The following is a 15,405-nucleotide window of genomic DNA, read 5'->3' as shown; positions in this document are numbered from 1 at the left end:
TTTTAACATCCTTGCCTGGCGTTGGACTCATTCTGCGTCATCGTGGTGCAGACTAGCAGTTGACTACACGGTTGTTTATGTATTTGATGATTCCTGTCTTTCATTCAATGAATATATGGGAAATAGAAAAATAATGAAGAGTCTCAGAGGAGATGTTGCTTTGCAGAAAAAAATACTCCATGAATTGGTTTATTTGTGGTTGTCATGCAAAAAAGAAGTGAATAAGAGAACACCTTGAAAACCTGGCAGTACATTCTTGCTGGACAAATCAAGCAGCTACCTTTTACTGTACATGTATTTCCCTGCTTTAAGAGTGAATGTGCAATAGTGTGAAAAGAGCCTAGCAAAGAAGTGCAAGATGTCTTCCAAGCTGAGGAAGTCACACAATGTTGAACTCACACACCGAGGCCTTCTCAGCGCGACAGCTTTCATCAAACCACTTCCCGTTGGCCGTGGTGGACAGAGTTCCGCAGTTCTGGCCGCGGCCTCCGTCCGGCTGCGTGGTGATCGTCGTCTCCCAGTTCTTGAAGCGTAGGTTGGAACCCGACATGTCCAACCACTGGCCTTCGGTCACCATGTCGTTGATGCCCAGCCAGATGGGCTCCTCCGGGCCGATGCTCCGGCGCACGTAGGCGTAGAGCTGATCATTCTGGTCCCCCGTTAGAGGGGTGCTCAGACTTCCCCCCTTGGCGATGCAGTCGTCGCTGGCCGCGTGGAACGTCCTCTTGACCGGCTCGGCCAGAAAACACTTGCCGAGGACCTTGGTTCCACGCAGACACACTGACATATAAATAGATAAAATAGAGACTTAGATAGGAACACTGTCTCTCTTTTTTGGGCATTTTAAATAGTAGAAAACTCCTACAAGGAGGCGGCGGCCAGCAATGCAGGTAAAGGGATTCCTTTTACTCCGCCTATTAAGTAAACTTATAAAACTGCCAACAACGCCCCATTTACATGCAGTGATCTTCATATTAACCAAGCTTCAATTCAGTAACCAATAGTAAAACTCCTGCTTTTCTCATGGCCTAAATAGTTCACAGTAGCACTATGCACAATCATAATACCAGGCCGGCCAGTGAGGGGCATTTTGTACTCCCTCGTCCCAGGAAGAATGCTTTGCGGAAATCTTTTATTTATAAATCTGTATCGCTCTGGAATAACCTGCCTGAAATTCTCACCGGCACTGAAAGTACACAGGTTTTTAAAATTAAAGTAATATTTTTTTACGAGTTTTTAAATTACTTTGCTCGTTGATGATTTTTTATGTTTGGTTTTATATCGTGTAGTTATATTTATATGGTAGTTATTATTCTGTGACTGTAAATTGTTTGCCTATTTTCTTGTTGATGCTTTTATTTTTTTTTATTTTTGTCTGTATTGCATAGTTAAAATGATATGCTTTTACTTGTAATTGTGTTGAGTTGTGAACCCAGGAAGACTAGTGGGTTGTTGTGGCAACCAGCTAATGGGGATCCTTAATAAAAATCAAATCAAATCATAAAAATAAAAAAAAAATCACATCAAATCAAGCTGTAGCGAACTTGTTATTGTAAGAGCTAACACAGAGGCACTACTTTTCTGGCGTCATGACACATCACCTAGCTCACACTGCAATAATTATCACAGTCACATCTGAAATACCTCTAATGACCAATTAAAAAAAAAAAAACTCCAATTATGCCAGATAAAAATGTACTTATTTTTTTTGTTGGTGAAAATAATCATTAACTTAGACTTTAATGGAAGCAACACGTTGCAAAAATGCTGGCGCAGGGGCATTTTTACCACTGTGTTACATGGCCTTTCCTTTTAACAACACTCAGTAAACGTTTGGGAACCTTTGTGGTATTTTAGGCTTCATAATGCGCCACATATTTTCAATGGGAGACTAGTCTGGACTACAGGCGGGCCAGTCTAGTACACGCACTCTTCTACTATGAAGCCACGCTGTTGTAACACATGGCTTGGCATTGTCTTGCTCAAATAAGCAAGGGTGTCTATGATAACGTTGCTTAGATGGCAACATATGTTGTTCCAAAACCTGTATGTACCTTTCAGCATTAATGGTGCCTTCACAGATGTGTAAGTTACCCATGCCTTGGTCACTAATACACCCCCATACTATTACAGGTGCTGGCTTTTGAACTTTGCGCCTAGAACAATCTGGATGGTTCTTTTCGTCTTTGGTCCGGAGGATATAACGTCCACAGTTTCAAAAAACAATTTAAAATGTGGACTTGTCAGACCACAGAACACTTTTCTACTTTGCATAAGTCCATCTCAGATGAGCTTGGGCCTAGCGAAGCCGGCGGCGTTTCTGGGTGTTGTTGATAAATGGCTTTCACTTTGCATAGTGCAGTTTTAACTTGCACTTACAGATGTAGCGACGAACTCTAGTTACTGACAGTGGTTTTCTGAAGTGTTCCTGAGCCCATGTGGTGATATCCTTCACACACTGATGTCGCTTTTTGATGCAGTACCGCCTGAGGGATCAAATGTCACAGGCATTCAATGTTAGTTTTCAGCCTTGCAGTGATTTTTGATGATATTACAGACCGCATATGGGGAAATTCCTTGCAATAGCTGGTTGAGAAATGTTGTTCTTAAACTGCTGGACAATTTGCTCCGGCGAATTTGTTCACAAAGTGGTGACTCTCGCCCCATCCTTGTTTGTGAATGACAGCGCATTTCATGGGAGCTGCTTTTATACCCAATCATGGCACCCACCTGTTCCCAATTAGCCTGTTTACCTGTGGGAATACCGGTAAGTATTTTATGAGCACTCCTCAACTTTCTCAGTCTTTTTTGCTACTTGTGCTAGCTTTTTTGAAACATGTTGCAGGCTTCAAATTCCAAATGAGCAAATATTTGCAAAAAATAACAAACTTTTCCATTTTGAATGTTAAATATCTTGTCTTTGCAGTCTATTCAATGGAATATAAGTTGAAAAGGATTTCCAAATTATTGTATTCTGTTTTTTATTTACGATTTACACAATGTGCCAACTTCATGGGGTTTGGGTTTCATATAAAAATGTTTTTCCATAGCTAGATACTGTATAAAGTATGTACACATTGCATGTAACAATGTTTGTTGTTGTCTGAGCCAAGTAAGCAAATGTCATTAATTGTACAGAGTGACACGTCAAACACACTTACTCGACTGCAGAGATTGTTGCTCTTTTAATAAATTGAGGTCGTTGACGATGTCATTAATCTGTTTCTTTATTTCCTCGATGGCCGCATTGGTCGAATCTGTCGTGATGAGAACAAGTCAGTAGTAACAAACACATCAAAGTTAAATGTTGACCGCAATCTCACCTTTTTTGGGAGTTGTTTTCTTCTCCGGTGTCTGCTGGCGTGTGCAGTGTGTCAGCAGGAGAAGGCAGAGCACCAAGCAAATACCTGGCACGCGTTCCATGGTGGTCTTTAGGAAGAAATCCGTCTGTTGGACTTCCTGCGTGGCTGTTCAGACCAAGACGGCTTTGTTTTGCAAGGCGCTGCAAGCTCTTATCTCAGAGAGTGCAAATGTTTTGCAGATGTCTGACAGACGTTGGCGAACGTGTGAGGGGAGGCGAGCAACAAGGGTGCGTTGCTTTTGGCAAGTGTTCAGGCGGCTGCAACTTCTCCAACGTCTTCTAAAACTGTAGGTAACTAAGAAGTATCATCATACATATTAATGGAGAAAGAATACAAATGGTATGCCAATATTAATATCTTGGGTTAATAATAGATTCAGAGCGTCCCTTTAAAGCCCCTTTTGGCAAATTGTGTAAAATATTCAAGTTTAATCTCGAAAATTTGTGTGCAATTCAAAATGAAATGGCAACTGAAGCTGCAAAATTGTATTTGCATTCGATGGGATCTGAAGCGAGGAGGTCGTTGTGGCTTGTGCAGCCCTTTGAGACACTTGTGATTTAGGGCTATATAAATAAATATTGATTGATTGATGATTTTCAGCCACTTCTGTCATGATCCGTGGCCCGAATCACGTTTATGCAATGTTCTGTTATTTTTGGACTCCCTTAGTTCCTGTTTTGTTCACCTCTGGGTTTGTTTTGGTTTTTATGGGGATTAATTGGGTTCACCTGCCTGTGGTTAGTTGTCGGCACGCTCACCTGCAGTCGACCACTAATCAGAGAGCTTCTTTTTTTGCTACACGCAACCGGTTACGTACGTTTTGCTTGTCTCCTACCCCTGGGGGTACTTGAAGGTATGCCAAGGGGTACGTAAGATTTTTTTTAAAAACATTCTAAAAATAGCAACAATTCAAAAATCCTTTATAAATATACAAACCCCGTTTCCATATGAGTTGGGAAATTGTGTTAGATGTAAATATAAACAGAATACTATGATTTGCAAATCATTTTCAACTCATATTCAGTTGAATGCACTACAAAGACAACATATTTGATGTTCAAACTCATAAACTTTTTTTTTTTTTTTGCAAATAGTAATTAAAATGTCATGGCAAAGTAGTTGGGAAAGGGCATGTTCACCACTGTGTTACATCACCTTTTCTTTAAACAACACTCAATAAACGTTTGGGAACTGAGGAAACTAATTGTTGAAGCTTTGAAAGTGGAATTCTTTCTCATTCTTGTTTTATGTAGAGCTTCAGTCGTTCAACAGTCTGGGGTCTCCGCTGTCGTATTTTACGCTTCATAATGCGCCACACATTTTTGATGGGAGACAGGTCTGGACTGCAGGCGGGCCAGGAAAGTACCCACACTCTTTTACTACGAAACCACGCTGTTGTAACACGTGGCTTGGCATTGTGTTGCTGAAATAAGCAGGGGCGTCCATGATAACGTTGCTTGGATGACAACATATGTTGCTCCAAAACCTGTATGGACCTTTCAGCATTAATGGTGCCTTCACAGATGTGTAAGTTACCCATGCCTTGGGCACTAATGCACCCCCATACCATCACAGATGCTGGCTTTTGAACTTTGCGCCTATAACAATCCAGATAGTTATTTTCCTCTTTGTTCCTGAGGACACCACGTCCACAGTTTCCGAATATAATTTGAAATGTGGACTCGTCAGACCACAGAACACTTTTCCACTTTGCATCAGTCCATCTTAATGAGCTCGGTCCCAGAGAAGCCAGTGGCGTTCCTTGGTGATGTTGATGCATTGGTTTTGCTTTGCACAGTAGAGTTTTAACTTGCACTTACAGATGAAGCAACCAACTGTAGTTACTGACAGTGGTTTTATGAAGTGTTCCTGAGCCCATGTGGTGATATCCTTTACACACTGATGTCGGTTTTTGATGCAGTACCGCCTGAAGGATCAAAGGTCCGTAATATCATCGCATACGTGTAGTGATTTCTCCAGATTATCTGAACCTTTTGATGATTTTACAGACCATAGATGGTAAAATCCCTAAATTCCTTGCAATAACTCGTTGAGAAATGTTGTTCTAAAACTGTTCGACAATTTGCTTACAAATTGGTGACCCTCACCTCATCCTTGTTTGCGAATTACTTAGCATTTCATGGAAGCTGCTTTTATACCCAATCATGGCACCCACCTGTTCCCAATTAGCCTGCAGACCTGTGGGATGTTCTAAATAAGTGTTTGATGAGTATTTTTCAACTTTATCAGTATTTATTGCCACCTTTCCCAACTTTTTTGTCACGTGTTGCTGGCATCAAATTCTAATGTTTATCAGTTTGAACATCAAATATGTTGTCTTTGTAGCCATGAAATTCTAAGTTAATTATTATTTGCAAAAAAAAAAAAGTTTATTAGTTTGAACATCAAATATCTTCTCTTTGTAGTGCATTCAATTGAATATGGGTTGAAAATGATTTGCAAATCATTGTATTCCGTTTATATTTACATCTAACACAATTTCCCAACTCATATGGAAACGGGTGTCACAGTTATTCGGTGTCGAACCCCAAGATGCAGAGAGGGAGGCAGGCATTTGGTAAGTAAACATGATTTAATTAAATACTAAGACAAAAACAAAACCAAAAGGGCACAAACCAGAAGCGCGCACATGGGCGGAATAACAAACTAAGGGACTTTAGCATAGAAGCTAGCAAGAAACAAAAAAGGACCTAGCGTCGAAGCTAGTGGGTAGCAAACAGGAAAAACTGGAAATGGCTAATGCTAACAGAAACAGCTTACCGCTACGACGACCAGGACAAAATGTAGCACGACAGGTAGTAGCTGTAACAAAACGACGCGACATGTGGCAACGACAATACAAATGACAATACAATGATCCAGCAACTGACACAAGACAAAGCAGGTACAAATAGGTGCGGGCTGATTGGCAAGGGGTGTGGCCAGGTGCCAATCAGCCGCAGGTGAGGAGGAACACAGCACTCAGGGAACAATACAGGAAGCTGACAAAATAAGAGCACTAGACAGGAACTAAGGACAGGAAATACTAAACACAGTGGAAACAGACAAATGCAGAGGAAAAAACTAAAACATAGACAAACTGTCAGGGGAAAGCCTGACAACGGGGTTTGTATTTATTGAATAATACTTCAACAAAATATGAATGTAAGTTCATAAACTGTGAAAAGAAATGCAACAATGCAATATTCAGTGTTGACAGCTAGATATTTTGTGAACATGCTCCATAAATATTGATGTTAAAGATTTCTTTTTTTGTGAAGAAATGTTTAGAATTAAGTTCATGAATCCAGATGGATCTCTATTACAATCCCCAAAGAGGGAACTTTAAGTTGATGATTACTTCTATGTGTACAAATCTTTATTTATAATTTAATCATTTGTTTATTTTTCAACAAGATTTTAGTTATTTTTATATCTTTTTTTCCAAATAGTTCAGGAAAGACCACTACAAGTGAGCAATATTTTGCACTGTTATACAATTTAATAAATCAGAAACTGGTGACATAGTGCTGTATTTTACTTCTTTATCTCTTTTTCAACCTGATTAGGGGTAATTTAATTTAAAAAATGTTCACAGGGGGTACAACACTGAAAAAAGGTTGAGAACCGCTGTCCTATCCCAGCCTAAGTGTTAGCTCCAAGTGCGATTGGCACGTGTTTCCTTCGAATTGTTTTCTGTTTTTGGTGCTTCTTTGTTCTGAGAATCAAATCATGTTCCTACCTGCAAGTCCTGTCCGGAGTAGTCTGTTTGCATCCCAGGGGAACGAACCGTGCAGCAAGCTGCGACCCCCCAACTGTAACAACTTCAACTATTGCCTTACCAGCTTGTATCAGGCTGGTCAGGGCTAAAAAAAAAAAAAAATTGGAAATGTTGTACAAACAAAAGTATTTCAATGGTTGGAATCTGCCCTTTTGTACAGTATGATATACTAGTCCTGCGATGAGGTGGCGACTTGTCCAGGGTGTACCCCGCCTTCCGCCTGATTGTAGCTGAGATAGGCGCCAGCGCCCCCCGCGACCCCAAAAGGGAATAAGCGGTAGAAATGGATGGATATACTAGTCACTATGGTAATCTTAGTCACAGCATCTAACACGAGGTAGCAAAAAGTGTGGGTGGGGAGCGTTTCCACAGAGTGTTTCCAGAGCGGCCAGCCTGAAATGCGGCTGTCAGGGACAGACACGGAAGGAGATTTTTACAACAAAGTTCTAAACCTTAGTGATGTATCAGATTGTAGGTGGTTTTTTTTTTACCCTTCGTGTTCATATTTCGCTGTGTTTGTTGCAAATATGTCAATCGAGAGGGGGGGTGGGGGGGGGGGGGACATTCATATGTTGTCAATATTGTAAATCCCACATTTTTTAATGTCCTGTCCATTCTGGGTGTCTCATTCAGTAAAAAAAAAATGTAATTGCATTCCGTTTATCAAGGCAGTCTGTCAGAACGTTTTCAGCATTCAATCAGAAATTATTGTGAGGTTTTGTATTAGTGTTCCTAAAAATCAGATATAGCTAGCCGCTAGCTTCCACGCTAGGCCCTTTTGTTTATACTAGCCTCCATGCTAAGCCCTATTTGTTTTCCAGCTCCCATGCTAGCGCTTTTAGTTTGTTATCCGCCTTGAGCGCGCTTTTGGTTGTACCCCTTTGGTTTGTTTTTGTTTTCGTATCTTTACTAAATCATGTTTTACTATCCAATGCCTGCCTCCATCTCTGCATCTTGGGATTCGTCACAAACTAACTCTGACATATTAATCCAGCCAAAAACGAACCCCGCGGAGATTTCCCTGGCGGAGAGGCTTAACTAAGTGTTAGAATTGATGGCTGAATCGAGGAAAAGCTTTGCCTCATTTTGCAATCCCTCCCACCCATCCCTGTCCTGTGTTGGCTTCTCGGGGGACGTCTGGGATCCGTCCCTTGAGGGGGGGGCTAGGAGTAGCTGTGCAGCTGGGGAAGCACAGCTCCTTCTCGCCGCAGTGGGTCTGCAACAGACGGCACCACCATCTCGAGTGGGTCCGCAACAGACGCCACCATCATCTACGGCGCCACCACGCACTCTGGTGGCCCAGCAGACTCCACCATGCACTCCGGTGGGCCAGCAGACTCCACCACGCACTCCGGTGGGCCAGCAGACTCCACCACGCACTCCGGTGGGCCAGGGGACTCCACCACGCACTCCGGTGGGCCAGCAGCAGGGGGCGCCACATTATCCTCTCCGGGGGGACAGCAGCAGGGGGCGCCACCACCATCCTCTCCGGTGGGCCAGCACCAGGGGGCGCCACCACCATCCTCTCCGGTGGGCCAGCAACAATGATCGCCAACACCATCTTGTCCGGTGGGCCAGCAGGGATCGCCACCACCATCCTGTCCGGTGGGCCAGCAGGGGGCGCCACCACTACCCTGTCCGGTTGGCCAGCAGAGGGCGCCACCATACTCTTGTTGGCCACAGATGTGGTCATTTCATGGGCAAACGCCTCGCCAATTGCAGAGGCGTTCTCCTCGCCGTCGCCACCTGACTCTTCCCGGCTGGTTGCGGGGACGCTTGGACTGGCGGCCCACCTGCTTGTCCTCCCTCCACCCTCCTGTGACTTTGGACTGTTTTTTTTTGGAGGGGGGGGGTTTAAAACGCCTGGGAATTGTAATGGAAAGGGGGGCTACTGTCAGGTTCGTCCCTGACTGTTTGGTTTTGTTTTAGTTTTTCCTCTGTGTATGTCTTTGTTTCCTGGCAGCGCTTTTATTTTAATAATTTCCTGTCTTTCTCCCTGAGCACTGTTTCCCCTCAGATGCGGCCGATTGGCACCTGGCCACACCTGGCGTCAAACAGCCCGCTCCCATTTGAACCTGTTTTGTCCTCCAGTCGAGTGCTGGATTATTGTCATGTATTGTCGCTTCTGTATTGTCGCTCCTGTCGTGTCGTGTCGTACCGTGTCGTGTCTTTGCAGCGTAGCGGTAAGCTATATTCGTTAGATGTTTGTAGCTTACTGTTTTTTGTTCCCTGCTTCCAGATTGTTTTCATATTACAAGTACGACTTCTGTTTTCCTGCTCGCTACCCGCTAGCTTTCACGCTAGGCCCTTTTGTTTATGCTAGCCTCAATGCCAAGCCCTATTTGTTTTCCAGCTCCCATGCTAGCTCTATTAGTTTGTTAACCGCCTTGTTATTGTTTTAGTATCTTTTTTAAATCGTGTTTTCCTATCCAATGCCTGCCTACATCTCTGCATCTTGGGGTTCGTCACAAACTAACTCTGACAGGGAGTAGATTTTTTTCCATGTGGCCCCCAAACTAAAATGAGTTTGACACCCCCCAGGTTAAAGGGTTATTTTCTGTATGACACACAAATAGGAAAATAACAACACTTCAAAGCATGTGGTATTATAAATAGATTTAAAGCAGAACATTAGTACAAAATGCATGAGCACTAAAAGCAACTACCACATTATCTGGTCAGAAGACATTCATTGAAAACACTCATTTGTAATTTAGAAAAAAAGGCAGCTTGTATACTGTACATCCACAATAGTAATTCCTGGTAAACAAGCACAGCAGGCACTAGGAAGACACTAAAAAGTACTGACGGTGCTCGGGTCAGCAGTACTAATACTCATATGCATAGTTGATCTGGTAAGTAGCTCATTAGAGTCAGTGCAAAAAATGTTTTAGACAGTATAAAATGATGTCAGCAGGAAATACTGATGATAAACAAACAGCGTCTACATTGAAAGATTGTGCTTGTCTTGGCTTCTAGCAAATATTCCCTGTCATCTTCCTGCTGATGCATGAGCATTCTTTTTTTTCTCAGTTTACAGTACGTCTCTTTGCAGTCCCAGTGCTGTAAATACAGTATTAAGCAGCAGCAGCTGTGTTGATAATACAAGTTGATCTCTGAGTGAGCACCACTGTGCTTTGTGTACATTTCATAATTTCTTCGTGAGTAAACACTCCGGATGCACGCAAAAAGCCCTTTGGATCGCACAACCCCGCATGTATTGCTACTTGGTTTGAAGGAAGACATAATACAATTCGGAAGGAAAGAATAACATCATAATAAACACAAATAGACAACAAAATAACTAGGATTCATGAATAAAGTGTGCTTGATGCTTGGAAAAAAAAAAGGGTTTTTATGTCCATCTTGTGGTTTCCTCCCCTCTCTGCTACTTTGGGCAAAGCACTGGAACAACAGAGACGTGATGATTAGAATATGTAAACATGTACTTATTGAAAACAAAATCACATGGGAAATGCCAGGAGAGTCAAGAAAACAAGCAAACATCATTATGACAGACACAAACATTAGGTACACCAGTACCAGCTAATGAGATTCAGTCAACACAAACGCTACCACAATAACACAATTATTGTTGTATTAATATCTATCTATAGAATAGTTTCTATCAAGACAGAGCATTATTATATTTGTAAAGATGCAATATTGCCGCTCGTTACGAGTAGGGATGTAACGATAAACGCTATCATAGATAAATCGTGGTATAACGTCCCAGGTGTCAAAAAAATTGTATGTAAATTATCAAAAAACTTTTCCTTCTCTGAGTTCCCAGTGAACAGACAGTGGTCTTTGTTGCAACAAGCTAAAGGTTTGGAAAATTCCGCTGTGTACGATGGGAAGAGACGGGAGGGAATATCTAATGTTATCCAAGATCTGCCCAAGCTCGATCCAGGACCAGTCCAAGCCCGAGGAATCTTTTTTTTTTTTGTGTTAATGTGACCGAAAACAATGGCTGTTTACATACCCCCCATTCCTTTAGAAACAGCTGTTGTTATATAAACAGGGACAGTCCAAATAAAAAAAGATGGCGTACAATCTTTCGCCAGAGCGTGGGTTAGAGGTTGACACGTTTCTCCTCAAATTGAGCAAAATTGAATTCTGTCTATGTTTATTTCCTTGTTTCTTGTCTTGTTTAATATATGTCATCGATGTTTGAACCTGACACCAGGTTTCGCATTTTTCATTACAATAATTGCAAAACCGTGTTTGATAACACTTTGCTGAACTCACAGACCAATGACACTGATCATTTACTGAGGAAGCAAGCTAGCTCTTGATAGCTTAAGCGCTAACATTAAAACAAGAGACATGAACGTATTTCTCCTTTAAAAACATCATTCCCCGATTTAAACTTATACAAAATCATTACTGTCGACGTGACTTTTTTGATTGATTGATACTTTTATTAGTAGATTGCACAGTTCAGTACATATTCCGTACAATTGACCACTAAATGGTAACACCCGAATAAGTTTTTCAACTTGTTTAAGTCGGGGTCCACATTAATCAAATCACTAAGATATTTAATTTTGCACGTTGATCCTACAGGCTGTCTTACAGCAGAGTGATTGGTCTATATTTGAAGGAATAGGACAACAGGAAGTTAATTTGCGTGCCGTCACATAAACAGGATGTGACGCATCAAAACACACATTTTTTTTACCCTTCATCATTGAAAAAAACTCTCAAACTTTTGAAAAATGGAAACAAGAAAAACATTTTTAAACACTAAAAGAAAAATACGTTGTACAAAAATGTAACTTTTGTTTTTGTTCCCATTTTTCATGAGTGCAACTCAAAGATGTAAAACCTTTACTTTTGTACACAAAATACTTATTCCTCCCAAACATTGTTCACTTATCTGTCTCAATCTCTGTGAGTGAGTTTTTCACCCCACCTCACAGGTGTGGCATATCAAGATTCTGATTAAACAGCATGATTATTGCACAGGTTTTTTTTCTCTATAAAAGGCCATTCTAAAATGTGTAGTTTTATCACACAGCAAAATGCCACAGGTGTTGCAAGTTTTGAGGGTGGGTGCAATCTGCATGATGACTGGAGGAATGTCCACCAGAGCTGTTGCCCGTGAATTTAATTTTCATTTCTCTACCATAAGCCGTCTCCAAATGAGTTTCAGAGAATTTGTCAGTATATTCAACCGGCCTCACAATCATAGACTACGTATATCTACACCAGCCCAGGACCTCCATATCCAGCAGGTGCACCTCCATGATCGTCAGAGACCAGCCATCCGGACAGCTGTTGCAACAATTGGTTTGCATAACCAAAAAATTTCTGCCCAAACTGTGAGAAACTGTATCAGGGAAGTTCATCTGCATGCTCGTCGTCCTCATCGGGGTGTCGAACCAACAGCTGCTTGTTGTCGTAACCAACTTCAGTTGGCAAATGCTCACATTTGATGGCGTCTGGCACTTTCTAGAGGTGTTCTCTTCAAGGATGAATCAATGTTCAGGGCAGATGGCAGACAGCGTGTGTGGCGTCGTGTGGGAGTGCGGTTGTGAATCGAGTTTCCCATGGTGGGGGTTGGGTTATGGTATGGGCAGGCGTATGTTATGGACGACACACGCAAGTGCATTTTATTGATGCCATTTTGAATGCACAGAGACACCGCAACAAGATCCTGAGGCCCATTGTTGTGCCATTCGTCCAAGACCATCACCTCATGTTGCAGCATGACAATGCACGGCCCCATGTTGCAAGGATCTGTACACAATTCCTGGAAGTTGCAAACATCCCAGTTTTTGCATGGCCAGCATCCTCACTGGACTTGTCACCTTTTAAACATGTTTGGGATGCCGTGTTCCAGTTCCTGCCAAAATCCAGCAACTTTGCAAGGCCATTGAAGAAGAGTGGACCAACATTCCACAGGCCACAGTCAACAACCTGATCAACTCTATTCGAAGGAGATGTTTTGCACTGCGTAATGAAAATAAATATATATAACCAACACTGCACATTTCAGAGTTGCCTATTAATGTTGGCAGCCTAAGGCACACCTGTGCAATAATCCTGCTGTTTAACCAGCATCTTGACATGTCACACCTGTAAGTGAAGTGAATTACATTTATGTAGCGCTTTCTCAAGTGACTCAAGGCGCCTTAAATTGTGAAACCAAATATCTAAGTGACATTTTTAAACCAGTGTGGGTGGCACTGGGAGCAGGTGGGTAAAGTGTCTCGCCCAAGGACACAACGGCAGTGACTAGGGTGGCGGAAGCGGGGATTGAACCAGCAATCCTGAAGTTCCCCTCTAACAACCGAGCAATACTGCTCTGTCTACAGTATGTCACTGATGTGACATACTGTAGATTATCTTTGCAAAAAATAAATGCTCACTAACACAGTTGAGACGGATTTGTGAACATTTGAGAGGAATAGGTCTTTTGTGTATACAGTAAAAGTTTTACATCTTTGAGTTCAACTTGTGAAAAATGGGAGCAAAAAAAAAAATGTAGCGTTTATATTTCTGTTCAGTGTAATTTGGATCTTAAGTAGCTAACAACAATATTTTGTTGCATATTTTTTAAGCCATTAAAGCATATTGTCTGGCTATTTTGTGTATTCGTTTTTTTTAAAACAAAATTTGGTTAAAAGTGATTACGAGTACTATCGTGATAATTTTGGTGAAAACCATGATATGAAATGTTCATATCGTTGCATCCCTACTTAGCACCTATTTCATGTTTTAGTGAATGACAGATTAGTATGCAATCATTATAGTTTAAAGAGAAGCATCAACAAAGGTATATATTTACAGTGGAACCTCTAAAGTCAAACAAATTGTGTTCCATTAAGCCGTTTTAACTTCAAAACAATTTCCCAGTTTTAAATAATACATGTGTTGCTTGTTTGTTCATTTCTGGCAGTTTTTTAGTAAGTGTTTTTAAAAAAAATAACATTGAATTGTGATTTTAAGAAAGTGTTATGAAAGTGCAGGAGGACGAGATTTGTGTCGTTTTCAGCGATAACGAGTGGATATCTTTTTTACATTTTGTACCAAACATAAAGTTTTGAGTAGACAGTAGACGTGCACGTTTGGGCAACGCTCAGAGACAAATTCAATTGGCGAAAATGACGCTGATTGGTCAAAATGAGCGTGCGGAAGTTGCCAGCGTTGAACAAAGTTGCAAGGTCGTTCATAATTTGATTGAATTAGTGCAAATTCTGGGAGGGACTAATTATTTCAGCTGCATTTAATTTAGGGTTTTATGCTGCCGATCCCAATCATCCATGAGTGACACCTGTCGATACCAACACTGATACCAATAACATTTATTAACTGTACATTTTTCAATGTATTTATGATGAGTGCTATTGGCAGCAAAAAAATATCGACACAATATTTAAACTACTTCCTTATTCTATTTTGTTACATACAATTGTTTGATAAAAACAAAGTTAATAGAGTAAACAAAACAAAACAAAATGACTATCTACTACTAATCATTTGGTTTTTTGCCCTCAAAGTCATTAACAAAAAAACACACGATATTTTGAGAAAATAAATATATTGATCTAATCATGCTTGTATTGATACTAACATTGGTATCAACACTACCAATTGATTCATTCCTGTTAATAACTGCTTACTTTCTGCTGTAACATGATTACAACTTTAGTAAGCACTTATTTCTTCTGTTGCTTAAAAGCAGTGGTTCTCAAATCGGGGGACGCGTACCCCTGGACGTACTTGAAGGTATGCCAAGGGGTACGTGAGATTTTTTTTTTAATTCTAAAAATAGCAACAATTCAAAAATCCTTTATAAATATATTTATTGAATAATACTGCTAGCGGTTTGCTGCTAGCGGGGTGTATAAAATAGTCAGGAAGTGTCATGAATACAAAGGATTATGGGTATTTGTTGTGTTGCGTTTATGTTGTTACTGTGAGTATGTTCTCCCGAAATGTGTTTGTCGTTCTTAATAGGTGTGGCTTCACAGCATGGCACATATTACTAAGAGTGTCAAAATTGTTTATATCACAACCATTAGTGTACTCTGTGTCACCCAGTATGCCTTGCAGTCGTGTGTGTGTTGCTGCGGAAGCCACACACAACATGATGCTGGACTGACAAGCAGATCGTACATGTTGTAGTAGGCGAAAAAGCCAATGGCTTCATAGCACGCCCTAATACTTATTATCTGGGTGACTGCCGGCAGTCATTCAGGAGAATAATAGCGTCTCTTATTGTCTTCTTCGCTTTATGACACAAGACTTATA

General features: G+C 41.2%; 2 protein-coding genes and 1 long non-coding RNA gene across 4 annotated transcripts in view; 1 reads left to right on the top strand and 2 right to left on the bottom strand.

The window, feature by feature from the left end:
• Nucleotides 1–155: 155 nt before the first annotated feature.
• Nucleotides 156–3,593, bottom strand: clec3ba (C-type lectin domain family 3, member Ba). 2 transcript variants are annotated; one of them, XM_061915871.1, is made up of 3 exons: nt 3,324–3,583; nt 3,162–3,257; nt 156–780 (listed from the first exon to the last, which is right to left on the bottom strand). In XM_061915871.1, the coding sequence occupies exons 1-3, from the start codon at nt 3,421–3,423 to the stop codon at nt 380–382; spliced, it is 597 nt and encodes a 198-aa protein (XP_061771855.1). In that variant the 5' UTR covers nt 3,424–3,583; the 3' UTR covers nt 156–379. The 2 variants fall into 2 exon arrangements, with proteins under 2 accessions (XP_061771855.1, XP_061771856.1); XM_061915872.1 differs by lacking the exon at nt 3,162–3,257 and having other exon boundaries at nt 3,324–3,593.
• Nucleotides 3,361–15,405, top strand: part of LOC133562059 (uncharacterized) — a 16,420-nt gene continuing 4,375 nt past the window's right edge. The window contains exon 1 of the long non-coding RNA XR_009808829.1: nt 3,361–3,648. This is a non-coding gene — a long non-coding RNA (uncharacterized LOC133562059). The remainder of the gene's footprint in view (nt 3,649–15,405) is intronic.
• Nucleotides 9,745–15,405, bottom strand: part of fez2a (fasciculation and elongation protein zeta 2a) — a 27,258-nt gene continuing 21,597 nt past the window's right edge. The window contains exon 9 of the mRNA XM_061915870.1: nt 9,745–10,548. Coding sequence (XP_061771854.1) covers nt 10,532–10,548 — 17 coding nt within the window. The 3' untranslated portion in view covers nt 9,745–10,531. The remainder of the gene's footprint in view (nt 10,549–15,405) is intronic.

Source organism: Nerophis ophidion, linkage group LG11, assembly GCF_033978795.1.
Source record: "Nerophis ophidion isolate RoL-2023_Sa linkage group LG11, RoL_Noph_v1.0, whole genome shotgun sequence".
NCBI lineage: Eukaryota > Metazoa > Chordata > Actinopteri > Syngnathiformes > Syngnathidae > Nerophis > Nerophis ophidion.
The sequence above is the reverse complement of the archived record's forward strand: the minus strand, read 5'-3'. Positions and strand labels throughout refer to the sequence as shown.